We start from the raw sequence: 27,354 nt of genomic DNA, 5'->3' as shown, positions 1-27,354 counted from the left end.
AATACTATCAACAAATAATATAATAATAAGATTTACAAAAAAAAAAGTTATATTAATCATATATACAATAAATGAAATATATGTGTCCGTAAGGGATGACGGACTGATATAGAAGTGAAATGCCGGACCTAATTTGTGATATATATCTTGACTATTATAAAATTTTACAATATTTTGACTATTATAAAATTAATAACTCAATAATAATAACTAAAAATTCTAAAGACTATGAATATAAAATTAGAAAAAAAAAAAAGAAAAATTATTAAAGTTTATTAGAATTAGAATTTGATTGGGTAATTGTAAAAACACAAATATGAAATAAAATTTAAATTAAATTTTAATATCTAATAATAATTATAAGCTTTATAAATATTTACGTATTTTAAAGGCGAGAAAAATTATAAGTAGAATTTAATTTAAAAATTAAAATTAGACTCGATAATTATTGAAAAATTATAAAATAAAGTTTAAAATAAATTTTAATATATATAATAATAGCTAAAATTAAAAAATATAGCCCCTCTTGAAGTATTTTGAACAATTGCTCGGGTTGCTCCTATTAAAAATAGCACCACCTCAAACCACCCCACCTCCGCCACGTCACTATCATTTAATTTCCTAGTTAATTTCGTACTCAGTCCCTAATTTTAGAAATATTTTAAAGTAAATTTTGTTTTTCTTTTGTTTTTTCAAAAGAACATGAAATATACTTTTAATTGAAATTTGAAAATTTACTATTTAAAAAACATCCGAATAAACATTATATAAATACAAAATATCTTCAAACTAAACCAAAAAAACATATTCTAAAATTTTCGGTCAAAGATTTATAAATTTGAAATTATTTTAAAATTAAAACCAAGAGGATTTTTATTTTTTATTTTTGGAAAAAATATCTTAATGTAATATTATTGGATAAATAATGCAAAAGCTAGAAAAGACCATTTTTGTGAAACAACTTATTTGAAGCTGCGGCTGAATCGATGGAGATGCCATGGATGGACCAGGGAGAAAATGTAAAGACTGCACTGCTACACTCACTGTGGTGCATGCAACTACTACTGCTCTCTCTTTCTCTTTCTTTCTCTGCACTCTTCATCTATCTGCATGCATTGATTTTTGTTTTTATTCCATTGAATTGAAGTTTCGCGTCATCCCCAAAATCGGTGCACCGCCTGCCCGCCGCCGTTTTTTTGGGGCTTTTCATTTTTCCTATCTATCTTACTCAGGTTTCTATCCGTTTTCTTGTTTCGACAAACGGAAGATCATCGTCAATTTCATTTTTCGCGGCAGATTCAATTGAAGGTTTCGGAACCCGCTTATGGTTTTGCGGATTTGAAGAAGGTGAGGCGGAACTTTTCTATTTATTTTCCTCATTCTTGGGCGGCTATTTTGGTATGGATTTCGATTGATTTTTGTCTGGCGGAGGGTGAAGAATTTCTAGGGTTTTGATTGTCGGGATGAATTCCTTACTGATTGGGGGTTTTAATTGGCGTTTCAGAATTGAGAAAATGGGGCAGCACAAATGCATGAACGAGGCTTGCCGCGCAACGACGTCGTCCGAGTGGAAGAACGGCTGGACCTTGAACTCCGGCGGCTTCGCCATCCTCTGCTCCGACTGCGGGTAAATTATCGATTTCCATTGCAAAGCTATCGTCAAGTCTCCCCTGTGTTCATTGTTACACACATATAGTTTAGAGATGATCTCTAGAACTTATGGCCTCTCGATTATGTCAGATCCGCTTATGCTAACTGTGTTTTCTGCGAAATGTTCCACCACAAGGAATCTGGATGGAAAGAATGCAGGCTGTGTTCAAAGGTAATCAAATGAAAGTAGCATTTCTTGCTTGGAGACACATAAAATTCCGTTATTGCTCCTCTGTAATTTAATTGTTGTGTTGTTGGGCAGCGAATCCACTGTGGATGCATCGCTTCAAGATATCTATACGAATACATGGATTTTGGGGGCATTGCCTGCAAGAACTGTGCTAAACGTTCAGAAGCTCATCCGGCGGCGTTACCAGAGCAGGTTATTGATTTGCTCGTCTTCTTCGAATGTTGCATTTTTTTGTTTGATTTAAGTTAAACACTCTGTTGTTTTGGCAGATTCCCACCGGCAAATTTAATGTTCAATTTCTGGCTGGTGGTATAATTAGAGGCACTCCGGTAGCTGCTGTTGAGAATAGGATCATTGTCGACAAATATGGTTCAAAGGTGCCAAATGCTATAAAGGTCAATGATGCAGCTTCAGAGCTCAAGAACAAGAATGTTAAACAAGGGGAACCATCAGGGATTCCTAAAATCAAACTAAAACCAGATGTTGATAATAAGTATGCAGCTTGTAACTAATCGATGTTTCTTTGAATCGCTACTAATTACAACTAATTTTTCCTTTGGGATTTTAGAATTATTAACAGAAGTGATTCAAGCAGGAAAGGGCTGAACCAGCAGGAGCAGAGTACAAACAATGCTTCTACAAATCCTCAGAAGCTGAACCTTACGACGAACAAAGAGGCGAATGTTGTTTCAAAAATTCCCATTGCCAGGCCACCCCCTGAGGGGCGACGCAGCATTCACTTGCTTCCTCGTTACTGGCCACAGATCTCGGACCATGAACTGCAGCAGTTGTCTGGAATGTATCCACAATGCTTTATAGCTTTTTCCCTGGCATTTGTTTGTGTGTAATTACATTTGCATCTTCTGTTTACCTTAACATTTGATCATCAGGTTGAAATCCAGTATTACACCATTGTTTGAGAAAGTCCTGAGCGCAAGCGATGCTGGGCGAATCGGTCGCCTTGTCCTCCCCAAAGCATGTGCAGAAGTGAGTTGTTACTACCAAATTAAAGCTATGCATATCTATTCTTCGTTTTGTGCTAGTTTTTACATAATAAAAAATGTGCAGGCATATCTTCCTACTATCAACCATTCAGAAGGTGTCTCGATAAGGGTTCAGGACACAACCGGAATACAATGGACATTTCAGTTCAGATTTTGGCCGAACAATAACAGCAGGATGTATGTTCTTGAGGGGATAACTGATTGCATCCAAAATATGCAGCTACAAGCCGGCGATACAGGTATATAGAAACACTTGTGCTGAATTAATTTTTTCGGAGAATGATATTTTGATGAATGTATTTCTTAAGCTACATGACTTTTGTGGATGTTATGTTGCTAATAAATGATGAGGATTACGTGAAAGCTCTTCGTTATGACCCTTGATTTCATTTGTATACATTTCCCTTGAGAGATTTCTCATATAATGAATATATGTATGCACTCGGTGCATCTCTTGGACAGTGATATTCAGTCGGATAGAGTCAAAAGGTGGACTTTTGCTCAGCTCTCGAAAGGCAACATTTGATGTCAACATGCAGGTGTTCTTGTATCTGCTTACATTTTTATTTCTCAAAAAGTAGGTCAAATTCCTAATGCATTTTCTTTGCTTTATAATCTGGCCATTTGGCAGGATGTGCAGAAATCGGGGGGTCTAAACAGGGAGAAAACTTCCATGGAAACATCATTTCCAGGTGGTGCTGAAAATAAACTTCCGGTATGTTGTCACCCACCATTTTTGACCTTGTATGGTTTGAATGATGGTCTAATTGAGATTAGCGGCGTCCAGGATAATGGCAACAATGGAGGCAGAGTATCCGATGATGTCCAGCAACATGTAAACACATTGCCTGAGAAGAAAAGGACCCAAAACATTAAAAACAAGAGGCTTCATATGCACAACGATGATGCTGCTGAACTGAGAATTACATGGAAGGAAGCACAAGAGCTGCTACGTCCTTCTCCATTTTCCGAGCCAGCCATTGTTACCATTGAGGGGCACGAATTCGAAGAATTTGAAGTAACGCAATGAAACCCCATCCTTATACCATGAAATGTTTTCTCTCCATTAATTGTTCTAAATGATGTTCTTTCTTTATCACCATTCTTATCTTATAGGAACCTCCAATCTTTGGACAGAGGATGCTTTCCATTACTCAGCCTGCACGGTAAGCATTTCTTGTTGATATATATGTATATATATATGTATATCTCTTTAAGGCAGCGCGAGCAACTAGTTTGTGTTTTTTCGTCGATTATCTGAGAATAAGTAACTAACATAAGCAACAACAATTTGTTTTCCAGATGTTCGGCTTCTGCCCCGGAAAGTATTAATCAAACAGATCCAGAATGCTTTAGCTTAAGCAACGGTATGAATCTGAGGTCCTATTGTTCCATAATGTCCTCAACACCTCCCCTCATTTTACTTTGCTTTGCAGAGTTAAAAAACATAAAGTTTTCAGACAACAAGGCATCTATTGAGGAGTATCCGGAGCCGGCATTGGGTTTAGATGCGTTGGCAAGTGCGGCAGCTCTAGGAGATGAGCTCCCCGTTGGAGAGACGGCGAGGCATCCCCGACACCGTCCAGGCTGCACGTGCATTGTGTGCATTCAACCCCGGAGCAGGAAGGGAAAGCAAGATTTGACGATCATAAAAATGGTGTCCAAGCAGAAGAGTAGACGACAGCCAGAACACAACCCCGGATTAGTACCCGAGAAGGAGAGCACGGCGCAACCGGGAAACCAACCAAACCTCGATGAACACCATTCCGAAACTGGAAACAATCAAGTCAAGCCGGAACCCTTTAAGGGACGGATCGACTTAAATCTCCGTCCCCACGATGGTGACGTTCTTGAAGAACCCGTCGCTCCAGAGCCGGTGTCGGACGCCGGCCGGTGATGAAGGAGCTAATCTTTGAGATGGGAAACCTCAAACCTGTGTGTATGTGTATAAAAATCTAGTCTTTTTGGTAGCTCAACAATTGCAATGCTGTTAAATATATATATATATAGTGTAATGATATAGATAAAATAAAGTAACAATCTTTCCAATATTGTCCAAACAAACATTTCCTTCAATACCATTTGCTGCACATTAATCGATTTGGACTCTAACATCGTCGTGTGTGTTCAAAGGTTGTCTGCAATTGGGACACGACGAGTGCAGAACCAACCATTTGTCGATGCAGGGGGCGTGGAAGCCATGGCCGCAGCCGGGGAAGATCCGGACATTCTCGCCGTCGACGAATTCTCCGAGGCATATAGGACACTCTGTCGCCGGAATATCATCCGCTCCGGACTTGTACGGAATCGGCGGCGGCGGCGCCGCCTTCTTGATAGTCGGCGGGGGACGGGGAGGGCGGTGGTCGTCGTAGGCGTATGTCCGGCGGCAGCGGAGGGCGCAGCGGACGATGGAGTTGAGGGCGAGAGCGCAGACCATTGCGCATAAGAGAGCGGCTAATATGATGACCATGTTGCTGTCGAAATTGGCGTCCCGGTCGTAGCCGCCGACCGTCCGGTTTGCGTTCAACGGCGAGCCGGCCAGCATCATGTCCGAGTCGAGGAGGAGCCGCGCCGGTCTGGACTCTGGACCCATTTTGCGTACAGATATATACATACATGCAGGATATGTGATGATGATCAGAATGGTAGATACACACAGATATGTATATGATGTTTTTGATTTGTGATTAGCTGAAAGAAGCAGCAGCAGCAGCCATTGCAATTTGCAAGGTGAAGGTGAAGGTGAAGGTGATGGGTGAGGGAGGATTAGTATTTGGTAGAGAGAGAGAGAGAGAGAGAGGTGGTGGAGGAGGCTACTGAAGATGAAGATGGAGATGATTAAATTACGAAAGGACAGATCAGATATTTTTGAAGCTTCAGATCGTTTCTATTGTATGTATGTATGTTTGTATCTATGTGTGTATGTTTGTATCTATGTGTAAGATTTTTATTATTTTTTGTTTTTGTGCGGGGGTATCGATCTTGGAATAAATTGATAGGTGGCTCTGGTAGATATGAGCCCCAACTTGACTTTAACAGGTACATCTGCTTGTTTTGAAAACTTATTATTTGATGTAAAGAAATGGTCGTGTATTACAGGATGAACATATTTGATGCAGAATTTATGAAGAATGATACTAGTTTAGCTTTAATAATTTGGATTAGGCTTTTCTTTACCCACACACACGTATGGCTTTTATTGTATTATTGTAACTTTTCCATAGAATTGGTGATTCGTCCGTCACGAGGTACATAGTGTGATGATGATGATGATGATAGGACATGTGGGGTGTGTATGTCAGTATGTATATGTGTAAACTACATACTATTAATATATACATATATATATATATATCTTGTATGGAAAATGGAATTAGTTAATTAAATATGGATACGTGAGTGAGAGGATGATATGATATGATATATTACAATAAAGTTTAGAAGATGTGATTTGACTTTAGCATTAGATATTTTCTACATGATATGACACTCCCGTGGCCATATAACATACGACACGCTCCTGCACCCAAAATAAATAAAAACTACCCTAGAATTGATGAATATTTGCTATCCTATAAAATTTAAATACATTTATTGAATACAATTTCTTTAACAATAGTTGCTCTTGTAACCATTTATGCATCTCAAGATTATTTTATTTTATCTTCTTCTCAATATGGAATTCACATTGTTATTTATTTACCTATCTATAATATAATATGTATTGTAATAACTAGTCTAAATAAAATATATCTCAATCTTTAAACAAACTTTTATCTCATTCAAACCAAATTCACCCTGAATCTCATATTCAATATCAAATTAAAATAGGGTTGAAGATATCCATCTGAGTGTAAAATTGTAATCAACAATTTTGCCATAGTGATGATCATCATATGATTTCTACATCACGAGGTCAAACCAATGGATTTTATTTCTTTTATTGTATTATATATAATTGAATAATAATAATAATAATTAAAAATAAAAATAAAAAATGGATTCAACAAGGCCACTAATGTAACATAGGCACTTAAGCTTTTGATATTCTAATTCACTCCCCCATGGGGATTGTTTTCATCTTTCAAACTTCCTTCCCGGTACTACTTCGCTATTGGCTTAAACTTCGTCAAAATATACAGCTTTCTGTCCTAACAACAAAATAGTTTAAACCGAAACATTAGGGATTTATGCACGGATCGTTCGACAGGCTATCCCATGGAGATTCCAGCCCGACAAAACACAAACATCAAACGATACAACATTCCATGAAACTTTATGTAAGCTACAATTCAGTTCCCAAATGCAGATATAGTGTTAGATTCAGTTTACAGTTTACCTCCAAGAACTTCTGTCAGACACCTCCATGCCGGGTCATGTTTCTCCACTTGTCTTTCAAATCGATCTGAATTGAGAAATCTTGAGTAAGGCATAACAAAGATGAGAAATTAGCATGTAATCATTGATATAAGGGATGCGTATACGCACTTCCGTTCTATCTTCAAATTCGTCGTGGTAGGCAGTGAGAATGACCTTCCAACTGCCTTTTCCATACCTGAGGTAATTGAACACTTGTGTAAATAAGTATATTCTTGGATGTATGTAGGAGAAAGAAAACAGCTTTTGATCCCGAAATGTAAATGAGAATCTTGTCAACTCAGTAAAGATAATAGCACACCGAACAATAAAAAAAAAATTCAAACATGAAAGTCTAAAAAAGCACGATTTTTTAAAATATATATATAAAGAGGGTATGATCAAGAAGGGAGAGCTAGAAACAACATATAAATTCAACATAAGGTAGAACACATACTTCTGAACCCCAGCCCTTAGCGCATCTTCTTCGAAAAGGCTCCATTTCTTGGGTTTCCGTCTCCTGTTCAAATTGGTACTTACCTGTCTCTTTAGGGGAGAAGGATTAAACACTATGGGGCTGGGTAAGAGAAGTCTTCGTCGATGATCTGAAGAGTCATCTTGTGATCGATCAATTGAATCATCCCACTGAAAATAGAATTCATAGCTTATAATGATAACAAGATATCTGATTTCTTCACATAAATCGGACTAGAAGACAGACGAAGTGAGTTGTGCAGGACTCAACAAAATGTGTTACACTGACAGATTACAATGTGAACAGAAATTAATAAATTTGGCATTCAATAAGTGTTCATTACACCAAATTTCGAATGCCTACATCCAATTAACTTGGATTTAAAACTTACCACCTCATTGAAATACTTAAGATGAGAATTTGTTGTAAAACATGGCAGGCTCTGAATTTACAATCCACTTAATTAAAACAAAAAAGTTTAAATAACCCACGCACAAGCTTATTACCTCGTAAGTGTGGGCAGTAGCATTCCTTTCCATCAAACTTGGCTTACGAACATTGCTCGCATTATGAGAAATATCTCGATCAACTCCATTACCATTTGCAGTATTAGCTTCAACACAATTCTCTTTTAAAGGATCACAGACCCCTTTTTCTCGTCCACCATCATGGCTGATGGGTTGGACTTCAACGCAATTGTCTTCTACAGGACGATGACGTTTGCGTTCTCTTGCCTCACTCGAAATGGCTTTTGCATATTGTAGTGCTTCTGGAAGTGGATCCTTCACAGCAGCTTTGAGCTCCAATGAACTTGACTCAAGGGCTTCTCTAACTCTATGAACTTCTGCACTGTGTTGTAAATCATAATTCGGACATGAGGGCGCTGTTGTTTCAGTTGAATCAACAATTTTTGTTCTTCTTGATTTTCCAGATGCTGATCCTCCACAGTGTCTCAATCCAACAACTTTGTTTCTAAGGTGAATCTTTCCTTTGTGGATTTCTACAGAAACCATAACTAAATAAATAAAAGGAAGAAAAAAAAGAAGAGCAACAATAAAAAAATCAATAGATTGGCCTATAAAAGATTCATGCAAGCTAATATAAAACCACAATGCAATCCACTAACCGAACAATTATGTACGGAAAAGTTTAAACAGGACAACAAAACAAAATAGACATTTAAAGACCCAACTTGCAACCAGTTTATGTTATTTTTCATTCAGAATTAGTCATGATAAGTATTTCAGTATTTTTGTGCATTTACTTCTCAGTCATTCCACTTTCCTGCAACAGCTCAACTAATTGTAGGAACTAGAACAGATTTATAATAACTCAAGGATCAAACTCCACTCTTAACTTTCCTTTTTCAAACCTAACCATTTCTGTAGAGCAACTGCAAATTCCTAATGACATCCACCTTCCCCAGTTTTAATATGCAGTGAAATCCGGGAATCATTCCTTTCATCTCCAGAAATCACTTCACTGAAAATATTGCAACAAGAGTAAGCAGGCACCTTACTTTTGGATTACATAGTAACCACTTTGCTTCAACAACTGAATTTTGCATAAAGGGATACAACTTTTTATGGCAGACACAGAACATAGTTATTAGTTGTATCATCCGCAATTGCCTGAATCTCGAGGCGTTAAGGTATGTAGCATATTGATACTGCAGTAAGATTTGTCAAAAATTCAAAAGCAGAACTACAATAGTATAAATAACCAGGCTGAATGACATTAACCAGGATTCCTCAATCATAAGATATAGTGAAAGATGTATTTTTTATATTGTAAGTACTATTGTCAAACCTATATCCTTATTTCAATTAGCAACCTAGTAAGTCATGAAAGAACTTGCCCTAAACCAGTGCACCAAAAAGTCAGAAAATTCACCAATTAAACAACCATCTTTACCTTTATTGCTGCCATGTCTATCATCTTCAATCAAACCATCATGACTACACTCTTCTTTTTCGGAAACTCGGCCTGCAACACTTCCCACTCCTAGCTTCATCCTCTGCATAAGCTCATCATTCTTCAATCTCGCAGCCGCCACTTCAAGAAACGAAGGTCCCATCATCTCCCTTTCTTTTTTCACATAAGTATCAACTGCCTCGACAGCATTAACTTCCAGGCTCTTCTTCGCCACTACGTCATGGACATTGTCATCCCAAACCGCAGCCTCCACCTCGTCCTTCCACGCCCAAAGCTCTTCCGAACCCAATCCTCCCTCCCCCATCATCTCCTTCATTCTTCCCATCCGCCCCCTCCAGACCCTCTTCACCATCTCGAAATACCTGAACCGGCTGAGATCATCCCCCACATCCTCATTCGCCAGAGCCTTCACCGTCGCTTCCACTGCCACTGCGCAGTACGCCCGCCTCATGGCGTCGGAAATATTCTCCTTCCCCTTACGGAACTCCAATTCCCCCAATTGCTCCAGAGACTCCAGAGTCTCTTCAGAAATTAAATCTCTCGCCGCGTCCGACTCTACCTTCTTCAACAGAAGCAATTTTTTCAAATTGGGATCGTCGTCCCGGAGTGGCAAAACGCGAAGCAAGGATTTCAAGGTCCCGTGGTTCAGCGGCTGCCTGAGAAGGAACTCCAACACCCATTTTGCAATATCTGGATCAATGCCCATCGAATCGCAAGCCCTAATTTTCAGAAGGAAAGAGGAATTATCCGTACAAAATGAGTCCGCGGTCTGTTCTCGAGACTCTTTTTTAGATCTTGTTTGGTTTGCACTTCGCAACTCATATTTTAAGTATATATTTATATTATTTTGAATGCTAATGTGATTTAAAATTATTTCATTTATTATTAAAATAAGATATTAAAATTTTGCGTTTAAAAGTAAATAAATATAATATTATTATGAATAATATGAATATACGTATATCATTTCAATTTGGATGTATGTGTTTAATAAATTTTATTTTTATTTTTGGTTACAACTATAATATTTATTTTTATAAAAAATTACTATAAAATAATAATAGGATATAAAAAAAATATACTCCCTCCTGTTTCCTTCAATGTTGTCTTTTTTTTTTTTTTTCTATTTTTCTAAATTATTCATAATTATTACTTTAACTTATTTTTTAAAATTATTCAAAAAGTAAGTTATTTTAGTCTTTTTTATTTTCTACTTTACACTTACTTTTAATTAAATACTGATATTATTCTTTAATTATTGTGTCTATTCTAAATAAAATATTTTTTTGGAACGGATAAAATATATATATATATATATATTAAGAGGCTAATTGTAGCTAGGATATGTCTACCGATGCGGGCTAGGCCTAGGAATAAATAAATGTGAGAAGTATACGGGGATTGGTGGAAAATAATTTCCTACAATTAGGATCATGTTGGCAGTTTATCGTTGAGAGGTTGTGTTCTTTAGGTGTGTTTGTTTGTGAATTTTATAGTTGTTTTTGGGGTTTTTATATAAAATATAATTTTGAATTAAAATAATTATTTTACATGATATTATTGGACTGAATATTCTATATTTTCGGTTTAAAATTTATCTGAGATGATTAAAGGATTCTCGAGCAATTTGATAACTTCAGTGGTATGCTATATATTTAGGAAATAAATAATGTAAATTGATTCAAAAATAAACAAAGCAATAAAAATTGTATTTGATTTAAGATCAAATTATATTATTTTTACAAATTTAAAACAAAAAAATACAAAAAATATATATATAATAAAAAGGAAAATTTTGTGGATTAAAATGTGATCGTCCCATTTTTGCATGATTTGTTTCTTTTATAGCCAAAAACATTTTTTTTCTATTCGGTACCTTCACTTAAGGTCACTATCTCCTTCTCAATTAATCGATTAATGACTATTGCTTTGACCATTTAATTGATCGATTAAAGGTAGTAACTAATAAATCTATTGAGATTGATGAAAACACTAACCAATTAATCGATCGATCAATCAACTATCAAGCTTAATAAATAATAGACTGTGTTGGACTATACTTTTTGCATTTGTATACATTGACCTTTATTCTGAATCGACTTGATTGATATTCTTTAATATGGGCGTATAATTATTGTCGATAGATTGAAAAATAATCATGTTTTTTATTTGTTAATGAAAATATGTAAAATAGTTTTAGTATTTTTTTATATTGTATTTTATACATAAATTAATTACATTATATAATAATATATTTGTAATTCATGTAAAAATTAAAATATATTTTGATATTAATATAATTACTCTTCTACTATAATAAAAAAATATACACTTTGAAATGGAAACGAATAAAAATGAAATTTTCAATGATATGGAAAGTGTATAAGGTAAAAAAAGATTAATTTGACAATAAAAATAATAAATATTAAAATTCATATTAGAACAAACTTTTTAAGATTTGTTTGTGTAGTATTTTGATTTATTTTTTTATATAAGATATATAAAATTGTGTCGATAATATAGTAAATAATGTAAGTTGAATATTAATTACGATAAATGATAAAATATATATATTAAAACTCATATAAGAAAGAAAATTTTGAGCAAAAAAACCATTGTTAATACAAAATTTTCAAAAGTTCAAACATTATTCTAAACATACTTAACATAGACAAATGATGAAAATGATCCTCGCTTTGAAAAAGTTACCGGGACAATAAAACAAAACATTAAAATATAAGGCCACTCCCTGAATTTTATCATATTTCTATTTTGGACCCCACAAGATTTTTAGCCTGCAGCGGCAAATTACTTAATTTGTTTTTTAATTTTCGACCACTTCTGTGCTCGCCCACTTTTTACTTGCATTGATTTCTCACTTCTTTTTCTGGGAAACTATTGTTCAGATTCCCGTATTAAATTCCGCTTCGGATCGGATCACCGCCATCGTCGTCGGTGATCTGAGGAGCTCCTTGCTGGTGCACTTTCCAGGATACGACAGAAACAGCGTGAGTATACATTGTACTGTAGCTCTTTATCTCTTTATATCGCTTTGTTTGTTAATTTGTTTGCTTTGAGTGAGCGAGTGTAAGGAAGTGTTTTCGGCTGTTGTGGTTTTGGCGGGAGTGGAATTGAGTGATTGCTTGTGGAATAGCGCAGATCTGAAGTTTTGGAATTTCTGGAGTGTTTAGGGGTTTTCGCCTTTGGTGCTTTGTTGAAGTTGCGCTGATGATGTTTATCGTTGCGTGAGCTCGTTGCTTGTGGTGTTGTTCGTTTTTAAGTTGAGTTGTGTTTGTTGATTTGTCGTTGGATATTGGTAATTTAAATATGGATTTGAAATGCGACAGTTGAGCATCTGAAGGATCGCGATTAAGTAATTTCCATTAGAAATTCGTGAAGAATTGTGGACTGTGTGTTTGATTATGGTTTCGCTGATGATTTGATATGTCCATCAGATCAGAGAGGAGACCTTGAAGATGACCGACAGCCAGCGATTTCAGCTGGGGACAATTGGAGCTTTAAGTCTTTCTGTAGTTTCATCAGTGTCCATTGTGATTTGCAACAAGGCGCTCATCAGCACCCTTGGCTTTACTTTTGGTGAGAAATGTCTTGACGTCATCTTGAGAAATAATAACTGCATTTATGATAGTTTTGTGTGTGAGTTTAGCGCCCTTGCATTTTGGAAACATTAATTTTCATGGTTTCTGACGTTCTATTTTTGTCTGTTGCTGTTCTTGTGTTAGCGGCGAACCATTTTATTACCTAAAAAAGGATTATCATAATTATACTGAGCAGAGTAGTGAGGTTTGAAAAAAATTGGTCATTATATTTAACAAAGGATGGAAGGATGTAATTTGGAACGGGTTTATGATGTTTCTGTTTACCTGAAGGAATTAGGTTAGTTTGTTCGTTAAAACATGATAATCAAGTATTGACTAAATAATGAAAGCAAGTTACCTAATGCAGCAATTTGTCATCTCATATATGGAATTTATCTTTATATTATCACTTGTGTAGTATGCTTGTATACTGCCGTATATATTTTTCTTGCTATTTCCCTTTTCGGAGATAGTAGTGGTTTCAGAGGGCTTTCCAAATTTCCTGAACTAATCAACTTTGGTGTCTTCATTTTATTTTCTCAGCTACAACTCTGACAAGCTGGCATCTTCTCGTCACATTTTGTTCCCTTCATGTGGCTCTATGCATGAAGTGGTTTGAACACAAACCTTTTGATTCTAGAGCAGTCATGGGATTTGGAATTCTAAATGGAACATCTATTGGACTTCTGAATCTTAGTCTGGGTTTCAACTCTGTGGGTTTCTATCAGGTCGTCTCCTTTACCCAGCTGTAATTTATATTTTCAGCCCATCGATAACTGACATGATTCTGCAAGTTGTAATAGTTTTTACACTTCGTGCTCAATCACGAAGCAAAAAACTGTTGACTTAGAAGCTTATTTATCTAGGTGCCTTTCTTATTTACCACTACAATAAACAATTTCCCGTTAGCTTATGAAGCACTACACCAAGTGTAATAGAAATTTCATTAGCAATATCAGAATAGTTCAATGGAGGAGAGGTCGTCTAGTCTGCTAAAGTACTACATATTATATCCATTTTGATAGTCCCTTAATCTACATTCCTAATTCCTTTCTCGTGGTTTATGGGTTTCAGATGACGAAATTGGCAATCATCCCATGCACTGTCCTCCTAGAAACTCTATTCTTCAGGAAAATGTTCAGGTTTGAATCTTTTGTATCATTCAGATTTCAGATATTTGTAGCGGGTATTCTGCCACAAAATGAGTATATATGCATTACTTGCCTGTAATTCTTCATCCACTATTATACTTGTGCCTTATGCATAATATCTAAATGTGAACAAGATACCCTTCTTATTTTTGCATCCATAACCAAATAACAGAAGGCTTGTTTCCAATGTAATAATATAATTTCGCTGGAGCTGCAGTAAATTCATTGTATCTTCTTAGAAAGTGTGTTGGGATAATTGCTAGTACAAAATATGCTAATTTTGGAATTTTGACAAAAGCTAGGTCATTAAAAATTTAGAAAGATCTGAGTTTCTTCTTTTTCTTTCTCTCACCACATTTTCCTTGGCTACTAATAGTTACTTATGAATCGTGATTTTTTTCATACTCACTTTTTGCATGTACTAGATGTAAATCTTGGCTACTAATACTTTTTAATCACCATTTTACAGTCGAAAAGTGCAGCTTTCCCTCACTGTTCTTCTTCTTGGTGTTGGAATTGCCACAGTCACTGATTTGCAGCTCAATGTCCTTGGCTCTGTTTTATCTCTGCTTGCTGTTGTTACAACCTGTGTTGCACAAATTGTATCCTTTACTGTTTTTGTCTGGTCTCTTTTTCTTGTCCCTGATTCATGCTTCATGAAGAGTTCTCAATTTTGATAAAATGATGCTGCCTTGATAAGAAACTCCCAATTTTTGGTATACATCCAAAAAAGTGTATCTTAACTTTAAATACAATCAGATGACAAATACCATCCAGAAAAAGTTCAAAGTTTCTTCTACTCAACTTCTGTATCAATCTTGTCCCTACCAAGCTCTCATTCTGTTCGTATCTGGGCCTTTTATCGATGGCCTCCTTACAAAACAGAATGTGTTAGCATTCCATTACACTCCTCAAGTGCTGGTGAGGGCAAGACCAAAACTCTTTTTCTGCATCATCATGTGAAGTGGTGCACGACTGATTATGTTCTTTCTGTTAACAGGTGTTTATAGTCCTCTCCTGCTTGATATCGGTCTCAGTGAACTTCAGCACCTTCCTGGTAATCGGGAAGACATCACCAGTCACATATCAGGTCTTAGGGCATTTGAAAACATGCCTTGTCTTGGCATTTGGGTACACTCTCCTTCACGACCCATTTAGCTGGCGGAACATTTTAGGGATATTGGTTGCTGTAGTCGGAATGGTTCTGTACTCTTATTTTTGCAACATAGAAACCCAACAAAAGGCTGTAGCAGCTGAAGCATCTGCTCAACTCTCGCAGGTGAACAATCACTCATCAATTGATTTATAGTTAACTCATCAGTTCTTTCGAAGTTGCTGCATTGATCATATCTATCTGTGATTCTCTAGGCCAAAGAAAGTGAATCCGAGCCCCTATTAAATGTTGAAAGTGGAGGTGGTATTATAGTTGATGGTGTTGTGAGAGACCCGGGATGGAATTCGAACAAGGATGTCCTTGTATAAAGGATGCTATAGTTCATTTACTACCCCCTTTTATATAATGGGTGAAGGAAGGTGTGGCATTGATGTGATGATAGGGACTACCGACTACAGGCTCGGCCTCGACCGACAAATCAAAAGGTATGCTCTTGCATCTTTGAAATGTAGCAGTTTTGTAATCTAGTGTTTGATTGATATTCTATTATGAGTCTTTTAAATATTTGTGCTGCAGTAAGTAATAGTAGTTACCATTTGTTTACTACTACGACACGGCAAATGAAGGAATATGCTGCTTGATGAAAGCTTAATGATAATAATAAAAGGACATTTGATACAAAATCTTAGATGCTTTCCTTTGCTATTAGTCTGTAAGTAAATAAGATGAAGGAAAGAAATTAAGAAAATGAATAGAAGGGGTAGAGGGGGGTACAAAATTTTGGGTGCATTTGTTTGAGTTTTTGGATGTCAAGTGCTTTGAATTTAAAATAAATTTTAAATTTGATGTTTTAATTAGGAATTAGTTGGTTAGCGCTGAATATAAAATTAATTTGTAGCATGATGTTTTGATGGAAAAAAATATTTTTGTTTAGACTGCATGATTCCAAGTCACAAGTTGCTTACTTAGGCTTGGATTTTGATTTAAATAATGGTTTGAATGTAAATTTTTGAAGATGAAATAGTGTATATTTATAAGAATTGTGAAGTTGCAACAAATTGAAATCAAATTTCAAATTTTTATTGAATGACAGGGTTTTAAGAACTAATATGGTTGTTTTTGAACGTTTGCGTGGATAGTAATTTTAATTGAAAGTAATATTTTACTGTTGTGAATTACGAAAATGAGTAAAACAATTGGGAACAAACACGTCCTTCACTTGCTATCTTCGGTTTGATGTAGATTTAAGGTCATATTTGGTTTGAGAGATAATTTTGTTCGGTTTGTGTGTTTTTTAGTCTTAGTTTAATGATATTTTGATGTATTATTTCCTCTATAAATCATATCATGAAAATTAGGGCTTGGTATAAAAAGTAGACAATATGTCACTATCGGCACAATCGTATTGTGATAATGACTTCACCGACACTGGATCACATATTCATTTAGTTATCTTATAGGCTTACTTGTTCAATATAATTGATTTTATTGTCAAAAGACACTCTCTTTACATAGTCAAAACAATAATTATTAGGACAATATTGGAGGATCATCTACATATATATAATTATTATTATTTTCCTAAAGTAACTATTTCAATTTAAATTATGACGTGCATGAACATGATTATAAATTATTTCAGTATCATAATATGATTATGATATACCGTACACTTCAAATACTAATTGAATTTGATGGGATTAATGCCCAAAATACTTATTTCCCGGCCAGCGGTTACTCAATTATGTTTTTATTTTTTTATATTTGTAATGTATAATCCAAGTATATATATGCTGAAATTTTCATATTTAACGTATTTTCATTAAAATGAATTGTCAAATATTAGTCACACCCAAAGTTGGGGCCACTTTTCTCCTCTCTGGCATTCAAAGAGTGTGTTCCTTGGTGTATTCATTTATGTGTTTTTAAAGTAATTATATATTTAAAATATTATTATAATGTATATAATTTTTCATTAAAAATATTATATTAAAAAATTTATTTCAATTCTTCTTTTTTTTCTAATATTTTCTGGACATGCAAATATTTTCTTAGATGAGATATAAAAAATTGTATCGATAATATAAAAAAATAATACTGCCTAATATTTGTCTTTTGTGTTTATTATATTTAATATTAAAAATATATTTATATTTGCATAAATTACTCTTTCATTGCATTTGTATTATAAAAAAACTAATATAAATGTTTTTATTTTTATTTTTTAAAATTTAGTAAATATTAATATAATCATTAATATTCAAAGAGCTGCGCATCCAATGGAAGTAAGATTTTATTTTTATATTTTTATTTTTTAAAATTTAATAAGTATTAATATAATCATTAATATTCAAAGACCTGCACATCCACTCGAAGTAATATTTTATTATGAATATTGATTTTTATAAGAAAATAAAATATATATATTCTATACAAAGTAAAAAATAAAAGATAAAAATAAATAAATAAAATTAGGCAAACAAACCCAAAAGTAAATCATCTTAATGATATATATCTCTTAAGAGTTAAGTGTTACCTTCTACCAGAGACTATTAGCCTTCTATTGACAATAATCAGTATTTATAATGAATGGATCTCAGTCTTCTTAAACTAATCCTTGTCATCATCCTTAAATATCAACTGTCATCATGTAATAGATACTCAACCCTAATCCTCATCTCCTACATCAAATTTTTTTGGTGTATCCAAGGAATTGGTTTGAATAACAAATAATACATATTCTGTATTACCATCTAACATTCAAAACCGAACATGGCTCAGCACCAATATTCTATGAGTTATCTCAACATTACTTCCTAGAGATTATGACTGAGGAAGACCATGTTCAGTTAACATGATAGCAAATATGAAATCATTTTATCCAACTTAAGCATAATAGAGATTGTATGTGTGATAAACTAAGTATAGTATAAAATAGTTAATTAGATAAAAATCATACCCTATTATCAAAGTCAAGAAACTACCAAGCAGTACATAAATGACCAGGTGAATGAAGAAATGGACTTACCAGCCTTGATTGTGGCGAAGGCCATTGCTGCAACATCGAGGGTGTTCGTAGATTAATACTATCTGATATGAAGCTTATCCCATCCACAAATATGTACTTCCATAGTCGGATGTGTGCTCTGCAAGCTATATGACCCGGAGATCTGTGAACAGTTCTTATCTATACCTGTAGCAGTCAGGATCAAGCAGGACAACACAAGAAGAAAACACATTTTGCCAAGGGCATTAATATCAGTAAGTTTCTTGAATTGAATAACAAAAGGATGAGACCAAACATAGAACAAAAAGGCCAAGAGCACTAATAATATTGCATGACATTTCTCCCAAGAAATTATATGAAGCAAAGATTCAAACAATACACACCTGAAAGAAATGGTATACTTACAACATATTAGGGAATGGATTCAAAATGATTTTAAGTTGTCAAAGACTGCAGCAGAACAAATCAGTAGTGTTTACAAGCCTCCATACAATTGCAATTATTTTCAATCAAATCTCATTCACAGTTGTGAGGTATGTAGAAGTGAAGTTCTTTTTGATCATGGAATCTTTAGCAAGAATTTCCATTCAAAGAGGATAATCAAACCTTCTAGGGTCACGCATGAAAAACGGGTGACCTAGAGCTTCTCTTGCTTTAAGCCGTTCTGCAGGCTCATACCGCAGAAGCCCTTGCAAAAGATCGATTAATTCCCCAGCAGAGTGATCCACGTGCTGCATGATCAGATTCTGGCATATGCAATGGGGAATTAGAGAAGTGAAATTGTCATGAAGAAGCTAATATAATGAGTTAGATGTGAAGTTTTGAATAGAGAAATAAGTTTTGGATGAGATGTTTTTTAGAAAGAAATTTTGATGAATAGTGTGAAAATAGATTTGAAAATATAAGTAGACGTAGTGAAAACACCTGAAGCCGGGGTAATTTCCAAACAGCCCTGATGCTTTCTCTAGAAGTTGCACCCTCTGGCCAGCCCAATCTTGAGCCCCTTCTAAAATATTTCTCAGCATGCCGGCTATAAAAGAAATGAAGAAATAAACATGAAATATCACCCTCATAGATTATTCTGTGAAAGAGACAACAGAATAAAAGCATATCATACTCAGCCCGCATAATCATATGTTGAGGTAGTGGACCTAACACCCTTTCCATCATTGCAAGATGTTCCAAATTTTCATGAGTTTGGAAGAGTGCTTCCCCCTGTGATAGTTTTTCAAGGCAAAACAATATTAAAGCAAGAACAAGTCACTTGCATGATCTTCAATATTTTACCAGCACATCAATTTATAATGAATACCAGAACAATGTTGATTGCATGTCGTTAACATGGAATTCAATTGACAACTAAGTAAAATTAAAATAACCTACAGACCATATTTGCTCTGAAGAAGATTTAATACTATTAAAAGAGTAGAATTGCGAGGTGCCTAATATAACAAAATCGCTTAGTTGTAACCAATCATTAAGAAGGTATGTAAAGTATGGAAGATCTGGAACTTACAGAGCACAGTTCCACAAGTATGCAACCCACACTCCACATATCACAGGGGTAGTTCCAACCCAGTCCTTGAGATATACAAGACGACCATGTGAGTAAAATGGGGGAATGTTGAATTGCAAGAAGGGAAAATGTAAGAGTCAGAAAGTACCCAAGATAACTTCTGGAGCACGATAATGACGTGTGGACACTACATAGTTATGATCTTGATGTTCAAATGTAGTACTACCAAAATCAATAAGCTTTATAGCACTTGACTTGGGTAAGTTTTTGAAGTAGGAACCATCTTTTGTGGGTCTGCGGAGGAACTTCAAAAGAAAGAGGAATAAATAGGGATCACTCATAAGAATTTACATTGTATAAAGCAACATATATATATATATATATAGAGAGAGAGAGAGAGAGGAAGTTCACATAAAAATTCCACACAATAAAAGGAGGGACAAAAGATTAGGCACGGCCAACTTATCATGTTGTGAATCACAGACCATTTCTACAGTTAATCAAGGATATTTTACAACAATATAATACAGAATATAAGCCTATAGAATGAATATGTAATGTTAATAATACATGACACAAGACAAAAGAACCTGTTTATTCACCAAGATCACTCTTCTAAATGTTCCATCATTTGTGAAATTCTGGACTTAATTCATAGGATCCAACAAATACAAATATTAAAATGACCTTTGAATTGACGGCATAAAGAAACAGGCAAAATAAGCAGAGTAAGCACCTGCACGAGACTGGAGTATCTATTGAAGAGCTAGAGATGTGGAGTGAAACAAGGTAGAAAGCAAAAATGAGTATGAAAGTGTAATCACCTTATAATCTGGAACTTTGATATAGTCTGGGGAAACAAGAAGAATATTTTCTGGTTTCAAATCAGTATGAATCAGGCGTAGATCATGCATAACTGCAAGGACAGCCAACAAATATAGGAAGGTGAGCAAGGCAGAAATTTTATAGATATTGCAGTGATACCAAAAATAGGATGTTCATCTAAAAGAAATTAAAGCGATAGAAGGGAAGAAGTAACAGTGATTCAAAGATATGTTCACACACATGCCACAGATTCCAAAAGTTGTCGGCCAAACTCCCGAACAAGATCAATGGGAAATGAACGATAGCTGTTTTTGCGTAGAAAATCATATAAACTTGGGCCAAGCTTCTCAAATACCTGTTAAAACCATTTAAATTCATGCAAAAGGATTTAACATACAGAATATTGGGCCATGAAGAACATACAAGTTCATGCTACAAATCACATTAAATACTTACAATACAAATATGATTACGATAGTCAAACCAATTCCGTATTTGCACACAACTGCAAAAAATCAAACAACTACCGCTAATATAACTCCAAATTTCAACTGTTGATATATAAAGGGTAATGAAGGAAGAGTCTTACCGCATGCCATAGACATCTTGCCTTGATAGTTTCTGTAAGACATCAATCTCGATCATGGCAGCCTCTCGGTACTTCCGCGTTGAACGTACAACTTTAACTGCAACAATCTCTTTCTTGTCATTGTCTATACATTCTAGGACTTGTGCAAAAGTTCCTGCATCAGTTTCATCAAATTAATGATAAATAATTTACGAAACAACCACATGAGATTAAATACAACCAAATGTTAAAAGTACCATAACATGTCTGCACAGAATGAGGGAAAAAGAAGTAAAATACTAACCTTCTCCCATTTTACTGAGTATGCGATCTGCATTTACAAGGAAATGATGTGATCAGGAAAAGATAAAAGCTGATGAAGGTAATAAAAAAAAAAAAAAAAAAAATCAATCAAAACCAAATATAGCAGCAGCATCAATGGCATAATCAATGAAGCACAGCCAGAAATGGTGTTAGTTGTCCTCGTAGATGCTATGAAAGAAAATCATTGCAAATAATTCAAGGTCTTACCATTTTTATAAGTATAGCAATTCATATCAATCTATTATTTCCCTCGTTTTGAAGTGCAATGTATAAAGAAAATCAATAATGCACAAAAGCACCATATGTGTAACAAGATCTAAGAACACAGAAACATCCAGTCTCTGTGTACTCCACCTAATACTTCATCATTATGAAGCAAAATACTTTTAAAAAAAGTAGAGGGATTGACTAAGAATCTCCATTCAATTTTTAAAGAATTAATCTTATTGAGATTAAAATGATACGTAGCATTGATGGTACACAGTAGCTCACCATAATTTTTTACTTCTTACGTCAGGCTCGATGAAAACATTGTGCTGTAGGAGCATTTATTATAAGGCTACATTTTCTGAATATTTCACAACATAACAGGACTTCTTTGCTAGATAATTTTTTTTGCTTTGGAACATGTGAGGAGTGATGTTAGTGAAAAATGTCTTTTTAGACGCAGAATGTCATAATCATGCAATTCGTCATAAAACTTTAATATCCAAGACAACGGATTAAAAGTAAAAAGGTATTCATTTTTCAAAAAATATTATTACTGCTGCAACACAGTATAATTTTTTCCAATCTAGAAGGCAATGCAATAGCCAATTAATTGACCTATCCTATCTGTTTCCTCAGTGTGCACTTTCTCTCTTTAGTGTACAAATTTGATTTAATGCAATAATCAAAAGAAAGATTCCAACAACACAAACTCAACCCTGTCGGATATTCAATACTTAATATGCATCCTTTCTTGATGACGAAAGAATATTCCGCTACCGATGCTGCCCATGCTTGGAAATTAAAGGTACCAGAATGAAAGGATTGTTGGGAAAATAAAACCAGAAAATGAGATGGGATAAAATCCGAACAAAGAAACGTTCGAATTTGACAGAATTTGAATCACAAAATCTAAACAGGCAGAAATCGAATCACAAGATTCGAGCCTCGCGTTGCACTGGATTTTGTGATGCAATTTCTGCCTGTTCAGGTTTTGTGATTTGAATTATGTCAAATTTGAATTTTCCCTTGTTCGGATTTTCTCCCGCTTTATTTTCCCAACATGGATCTCTAATAAAAATAATAAAAAATCTTACAGCGAGGAGTTAAATTCTCTCCAATGGCAAAAACATAATGTCCATCTTTATCATCTGGTCTCCATGGTGGAGATGCATTACGAGGAATCCCCTTATAATATAGAGAAGAATAAGAACAGTTTGGGGCCACTCCAAGCCCTTGGGCACAGTATACAGCTTGTAGGATCTACACAGAAGCCAAATTCAATTTTAAGGGAAGTATAAGAGATAATTTTGGGAACACTCAAACCAACTTAAACATTAATTTTGCTTGCTAACTTTATCACCAAACTTTCTTCCACTTTTCATAATCACCAATCACACAACGTAGTATAGCTACTCCCATTCTAGTGACCTCTATGCAAATAATATCTTTCCAACTTTTTAACCACTCTACAGTTGAATCTCACTGCTGATTAACAATTGATCCCGAGGAGCATTTGATATGGAAAAAGAAAAGATGAATAAATCTATTCCAGCTTACGATTTTTTGAAGAATTATAAAAATCTGAAAAAAAGTCCTGGAATTACAAACCCTAGAAACCACAGACCCAAGTATAGCATGTGCAACAACAATATGGATGGAATTTTCATGAATTTCAAGCTAATAACTAATCAATTAACGAGATTAAATAATTCAAGTAGCATACATTCATACAAATTCAAAATTCCTTAAAAAACGTACAAAAACCTATGAGTTAGTACCTTCGGAGGAGCCGGAGGAACAACAGCAGGAGGCATATCCCATGTTGTTAAACGAGGCCTCTTTCGAGGTCGTTTATCCATGCTTCTATGCTCGAAATCCACTGTTCGTTGCGCCTCCATTCATACGGAACGAACAGATCCAACAAGAAGAACTCAAACCTGCAGACAAGTAAGCTAAAAATTACTGTAATTAGCCAAACGATTGCGACAGCTTGAGGCAGGTTTTCCAAATCAGAATCTCTTCTACACCATGATTCTTGGATAAAGGAGGAACAAAAAAAAGGGGGAAAAACAGTCTGAAATTCCGATTAGCAAGATTCGAACAAGACGATGGAGGAAATGAAGAGAGAGAGAAACAGGAGCTTATGGAAGGAAGAAAGTAACCATGGTTAGCTGGATACACCAATTGTCTGGTTTACTCAGCGTCCGGTTACACTCTGTACAGTTCCATCCAATTACATCTAAAATCGTTGAGCGATTTTAATATACAATGTTGCTGAACAAAACACGACAATAAAATTTGTTTTTATCGTTTCTTCAGACTTCACCGCTCTAATAAAAAAATTATAAAATAAATAAAGAAAATGGTTTGGGCCTTAATGGGCTATTATAAAATTATATTTAAATTGTATACTAAAGTGCTCGGAAAATGGGCCAAGTTAGTCTAACACCATTTTATGAAAAATTATTATTTGTTTAGGGGTATGTTTCTTTACTTGCCAAACCTCAAATTTCTATTTTATTTGACTCTTTATTTTTTATTTTATACTCTCTTTTTTCCACCTACCGTGCTACACTATACAGTGTATTTTATGAGAGGTGTTAGCAGATAATTAAGAATGTATTAGTGAAAATAATTATTCGATAATATAAATAATTATAAATTAAGATTAAGATAACTAATTAGTTTAATTAAAATTTTAAAAAAATAAAATTAAAAAGTTTAAAATGAGATTAAAGTGTGTAATCATTTTCCAAAAAAAAAAAATGGCATGGTATGTCAGACAGACAGAAACGGCAACGTGAACGTGGTACATGGGACAAAGGGAGGATTATTTTAAATCAAAAGAAACACGCCCTAATGTTTTTATATTAGATACACTAATCATATTTATAATATAAAGAATAATATTTAATATTTACTAGATAAAATATATATTATATATTATGTACTATTATGTAAGTTTGTGTATATATTATTTTCAATATGAGTGAAAATTATTGGATATTCATCAATTACAATAATATAGTTTCAAGTTGAGTTTTTATAATGAATAAAATTATCCTAAAATATATGTTCCTTTCAAATCTGGAAAAATATTCCTCCAATAGAAAAAAAATATACATATGATGACAATTTTACGAAAAAAGAGGAAAAAAGGGATTTCAGTTACTAAATTTTTTTTGCAATGTATACTATCTATGGTAAAATGGGATTGGATGTTGTAACAAATTTATATTTATTTGGTAAAACAATAGTTGAATAATTATGGGAATAAAAATTGAGTTTTGAATGTCTTATTTTGAAATTATGATTTTGTTTAAATATTCTTATACTTCAAATCTGAATTTCTTTCATACCCAAAAAAATAAAAAATAAAAAATAAAAAAATAATAAAGAAGAAAAATATAGCAGCATGAAATATATTTGTGCACACTAATTTGTTTTAGATGGCATATTTTAATATTTTATACAATGATTTTACTAAGAAAATAAATAAAATTATTTTTTAAAAAATAATATAAAAATTGAATGTTAATATATATATTGAATTTTTATTTTTTTTTAGAGCAACAAACCCATAATATATATAAACTATTGCCTATTATTTATTTATTGAACATCATTAATATTGATATTATCATAAAATACATTTAACTTGTCCATGGCCTTGGTGTGAAAAAAGTTTATCCACACAATCAATGTGAAAATTAATTCCTATTATTATATTTTATAATTTTGTCAAGTAATTAGAGAAGATATACTTTACCACATTTGCAAATAATATCTACAAGAAATTAATGTGTGGATAGTTTCAGTATAATTACAAGAGAAATCCCATCACAAATTAGGACAATTCTTTATTTGTTAGTGTTTAATATTGAATAATTCATTTGAAAAATTGGAAAAAAAAAATATGTTTATTTTATTTTGGACCACTTATATATGGAACAATAGATTTTTCTTCTTTTTTTTTTTCCGGGTAAAATAATGGAGTAATAATAATCCTTTTGGTCAAAAAATAAAAATAAAATAGGAGTAATAAATAATAAAATCTTAATATAAGCTTGACACCAATTTTAATGAACATAATATTATATTAGTTGGTTTTTATATAAAGAATTTTTTAAAAATATATATACTCCCCCCTCCCCAATTTATCTATCTATTTTGTTTATGCACGAGATTTTAGGAATATTAGTATTATATTGGGATAAAATAAAAATAAAGGTAAAAAGACTAAATTAACCCTATTAGTATTGTATGATATAAATGTAATGGAATTTGTGTAATATATTATAAATTAGAAGGGTATTCGTAATGTTAGGTAAATAATATAATTACTAAAAAAAATGAAACTGATACTTTGTTATGAGACGGACCAAAATGGATAGATTGTTAAGGGAAAAGGAGTATATATATATATGAGTGAGTTGCTGAATAATAATAGTAATAAAAAAACAGATAAATTAAATATGTAAATGCTAGTGATATGTAAGTTAATAAGTAAAATATTGAATGACAAAAATTTTAAAAAAATATGTAAAAATTGAAGTATTTCCTATAAATGAAAAATAGAAGGACATATTAGACATATATAAATTTGATGGATAAAATGAATAATACTCCCTCCGTCTCAAACATTGCGTAATATTTTTTTTTTTGGTATGTTCCAAATACCCTGCAATATTTCTAAATTATGAAATAATTAATTATACTTAATCTATATCCCCACACTTTATCCCATCACATCACCATAATTAAAAAATTAAAATATACACTTCTTTCTCAATCACATCACCTAATTACTTAATTATCTTACTTAATACTTCTCATCTAAGATCCCGTATCCAACTCAAATGTAGCACCTTGTTTGGGACGGAGGGAATATTTATTATTTTATTTTATTTTATTTTATTTTTATTAAAAATCTATTATTTAAAATAACATACAAGTAAAAAAATAACAAACCTAAACAAAAACTAAACAAATCCACTAACATTGACCAAATGAAAAATAAAATGTCGTTATTCAAATCCTAATGCCGTTTAATCTGTAAATTATTAGATTTAGTCGAAAAATTTTCAACGGCAAGTTTCTATATTATCATATGAATAAATAAAATGTCACATGATTTTTTATTTTTTATTTTTTATTTTAATTTATTTAATTATTTATTTTTTTAATATCAACTAAAGTTAAAGACAAAAGTGTGATTCATATTTAAAAGAAATGTAAGGATTTCTTTTATTTTTTATTATTATTTTTTTAAATTAATTCATATAGTTTTTAATAATAGAAAAAATATATATTTTTAATAAAATATCATATCACACATAAATCAAACATGTTTTAATATTTAATATATTTGTTTTCAATAAAAATATTTTTCTATTTTCAATGGAAAATATTCATAATTAAAATTAATAA

At 33.4% G+C, this 27,354-nt stretch overlaps 5 protein-coding genes across 17 annotated transcripts; 2 read left to right on the top strand and 3 right to left on the bottom strand.

The window, feature by feature from the left end:
• The first annotated feature begins 952 nt into the window (after positions 1-952).
• LOC127251831 (B3 domain-containing protein Os07g0563300-like) lies at positions 953-4,741 on the top strand. Of its 9 annotated transcripts, none has more exons than XM_051275737.1 (15): positions 953-1,048; positions 1,297-1,347; positions 1,505-1,627; positions 1,787-1,822; positions 1,913-2,032; positions 2,110-2,333; positions 2,409-2,639; positions 2,731-2,827; positions 2,909-3,083; positions 3,307-3,383; positions 3,476-3,559; positions 3,632-3,862; positions 3,961-4,010; positions 4,147-4,211; positions 4,281-4,741. In XM_051275737.1, the coding sequence occupies exons 3-15, from the start codon at positions 1,529-1,531 to the stop codon at positions 4,739-4,741; spliced, it is 1,950 nt and encodes a 649-aa protein (XP_051131694.1). In that variant the 5' UTR covers positions 953-1,048; positions 1,297-1,347; positions 1,505-1,528. The 9 variants fall into 9 exon arrangements, with proteins under 9 accessions (XP_051131694.1, XP_051131691.1, XP_051131689.1 ...); XM_051275734.1 differs by having other exon boundaries at positions 1,741-1,822; XM_051275732.1 differs by having other exon boundaries at positions 969-1,019; positions 1,233-1,347; positions 1,741-1,822.
• On the bottom strand, positions 4,098-5,458 carry LOC127251833 (RING-H2 finger protein ATL74-like). Its single transcript, XM_051275740.1, has 2 exons — positions 4,924-5,458; positions 4,098-4,777 (listed from the first exon to the last, which is right to left on the bottom strand). The coding sequence occupies exon 1, from the start codon at positions 5,456-5,458 to the stop codon at positions 4,937-4,939; it is 522 nt and encodes a 173-aa protein (XP_051131697.1). The 3' UTR covers positions 4,098-4,777; positions 4,924-4,936.
• Positions 5,459-6,768: 1,310 nt separating this feature from the next.
• LOC127252129 (uncharacterized) lies at positions 6,769-10,403 on the bottom strand. 4 transcript variants are annotated; one of them, XM_051276173.1, is made up of 6 exons: positions 9,590-10,403; positions 8,182-8,690; positions 7,658-7,845; positions 7,333-7,399; positions 7,184-7,249; positions 6,769-6,995 (listed from the first exon to the last, which is right to left on the bottom strand). In XM_051276173.1, the coding sequence occupies exons 1-5, from the start codon at positions 10,314-10,316 to the stop codon at positions 7,199-7,201; spliced, it is 1,542 nt and encodes a 513-aa protein (XP_051132130.1). In that variant the 5' UTR covers positions 10,317-10,403; the 3' UTR covers positions 6,769-6,995; positions 7,184-7,198. The 4 variants fall into 4 exon arrangements, with proteins under 4 accessions (XP_051132130.1, XP_051132131.1, XP_051132129.1 ...); XM_051276174.1 differs by having other exon boundaries at positions 6,769-6,990; XM_051276172.1 differs by lacking the exon at positions 6,769-6,995 and having other exon boundaries at positions 7,011-7,249.
• Positions 10,404-12,454: 2,051 nt separating this feature from the next.
• LOC127251699 (UDP-xylose transporter 3-like) lies at positions 12,455-16,874 on the top strand. Its single transcript, XM_051275520.1, has 8 exons — positions 12,455-12,618; positions 13,066-13,207; positions 13,753-13,937; positions 14,284-14,351; positions 14,830-14,962; positions 15,120-15,281; positions 15,361-15,639; positions 15,729-16,874. Exons 2-8 carry the CDS (start codon positions 13,087-13,089, stop codon positions 15,840-15,842), a joined length of 1,062 nt encoding a protein of 353 aa, XP_051131477.1. The 5' UTR covers positions 12,455-12,618; positions 13,066-13,086; the 3' UTR covers positions 15,843-16,874.
• Positions 16,875-18,793: 1,919 nt separating this feature from the next.
• Positions 18,794-24,061, bottom strand: LOC127251698 (serine/threonine-protein kinase AFC1). 2 transcript variants are annotated; one of them, XM_051275518.1, is made up of 12 exons: positions 23,703-24,061; positions 23,019-23,184; positions 21,695-21,721; positions 21,412-21,565; positions 21,279-21,327; positions 21,063-21,177; positions 20,822-20,913; positions 20,146-20,302; positions 19,998-20,062; positions 19,599-19,696; positions 19,406-19,511; positions 18,794-19,227 (listed from the first exon to the last, which is right to left on the bottom strand). In XM_051275518.1, exons 1-12 carry the CDS (start codon positions 23,820-23,822, stop codon positions 19,069-19,071), a joined length of 1,308 nt encoding a protein of 435 aa, XP_051131475.1. In that variant the 5' UTR covers positions 23,823-24,061; the 3' UTR covers positions 18,794-19,068. The 2 variants fall into 2 exon arrangements, with proteins under 2 accessions (XP_051131475.1, XP_051131476.1); XM_051275519.1 differs by lacking the exon at positions 23,703-24,061 and having other exon boundaries at positions 21,695-21,763; positions 23,019-23,166.
• Between the last annotated feature and the right edge of the window lie 3,293 nt (positions 24,062-27,354).

The sequence above is a fragment of the Andrographis paniculata genome, unplaced genomic scaffold (assembly GCF_009805555.1).
Source record: "Andrographis paniculata isolate CXL003 unplaced genomic scaffold, ASM980555v1 Contig45END, whole genome shotgun sequence".
Taxonomy (NCBI): domain Eukaryota; kingdom Viridiplantae; phylum Streptophyta; class Magnoliopsida; order Lamiales; family Acanthaceae; genus Andrographis; species Andrographis paniculata.
The sequence above is the reverse complement of the archived record's forward strand: the minus strand, read 5'-3'. Positions and strand labels throughout refer to the sequence as shown.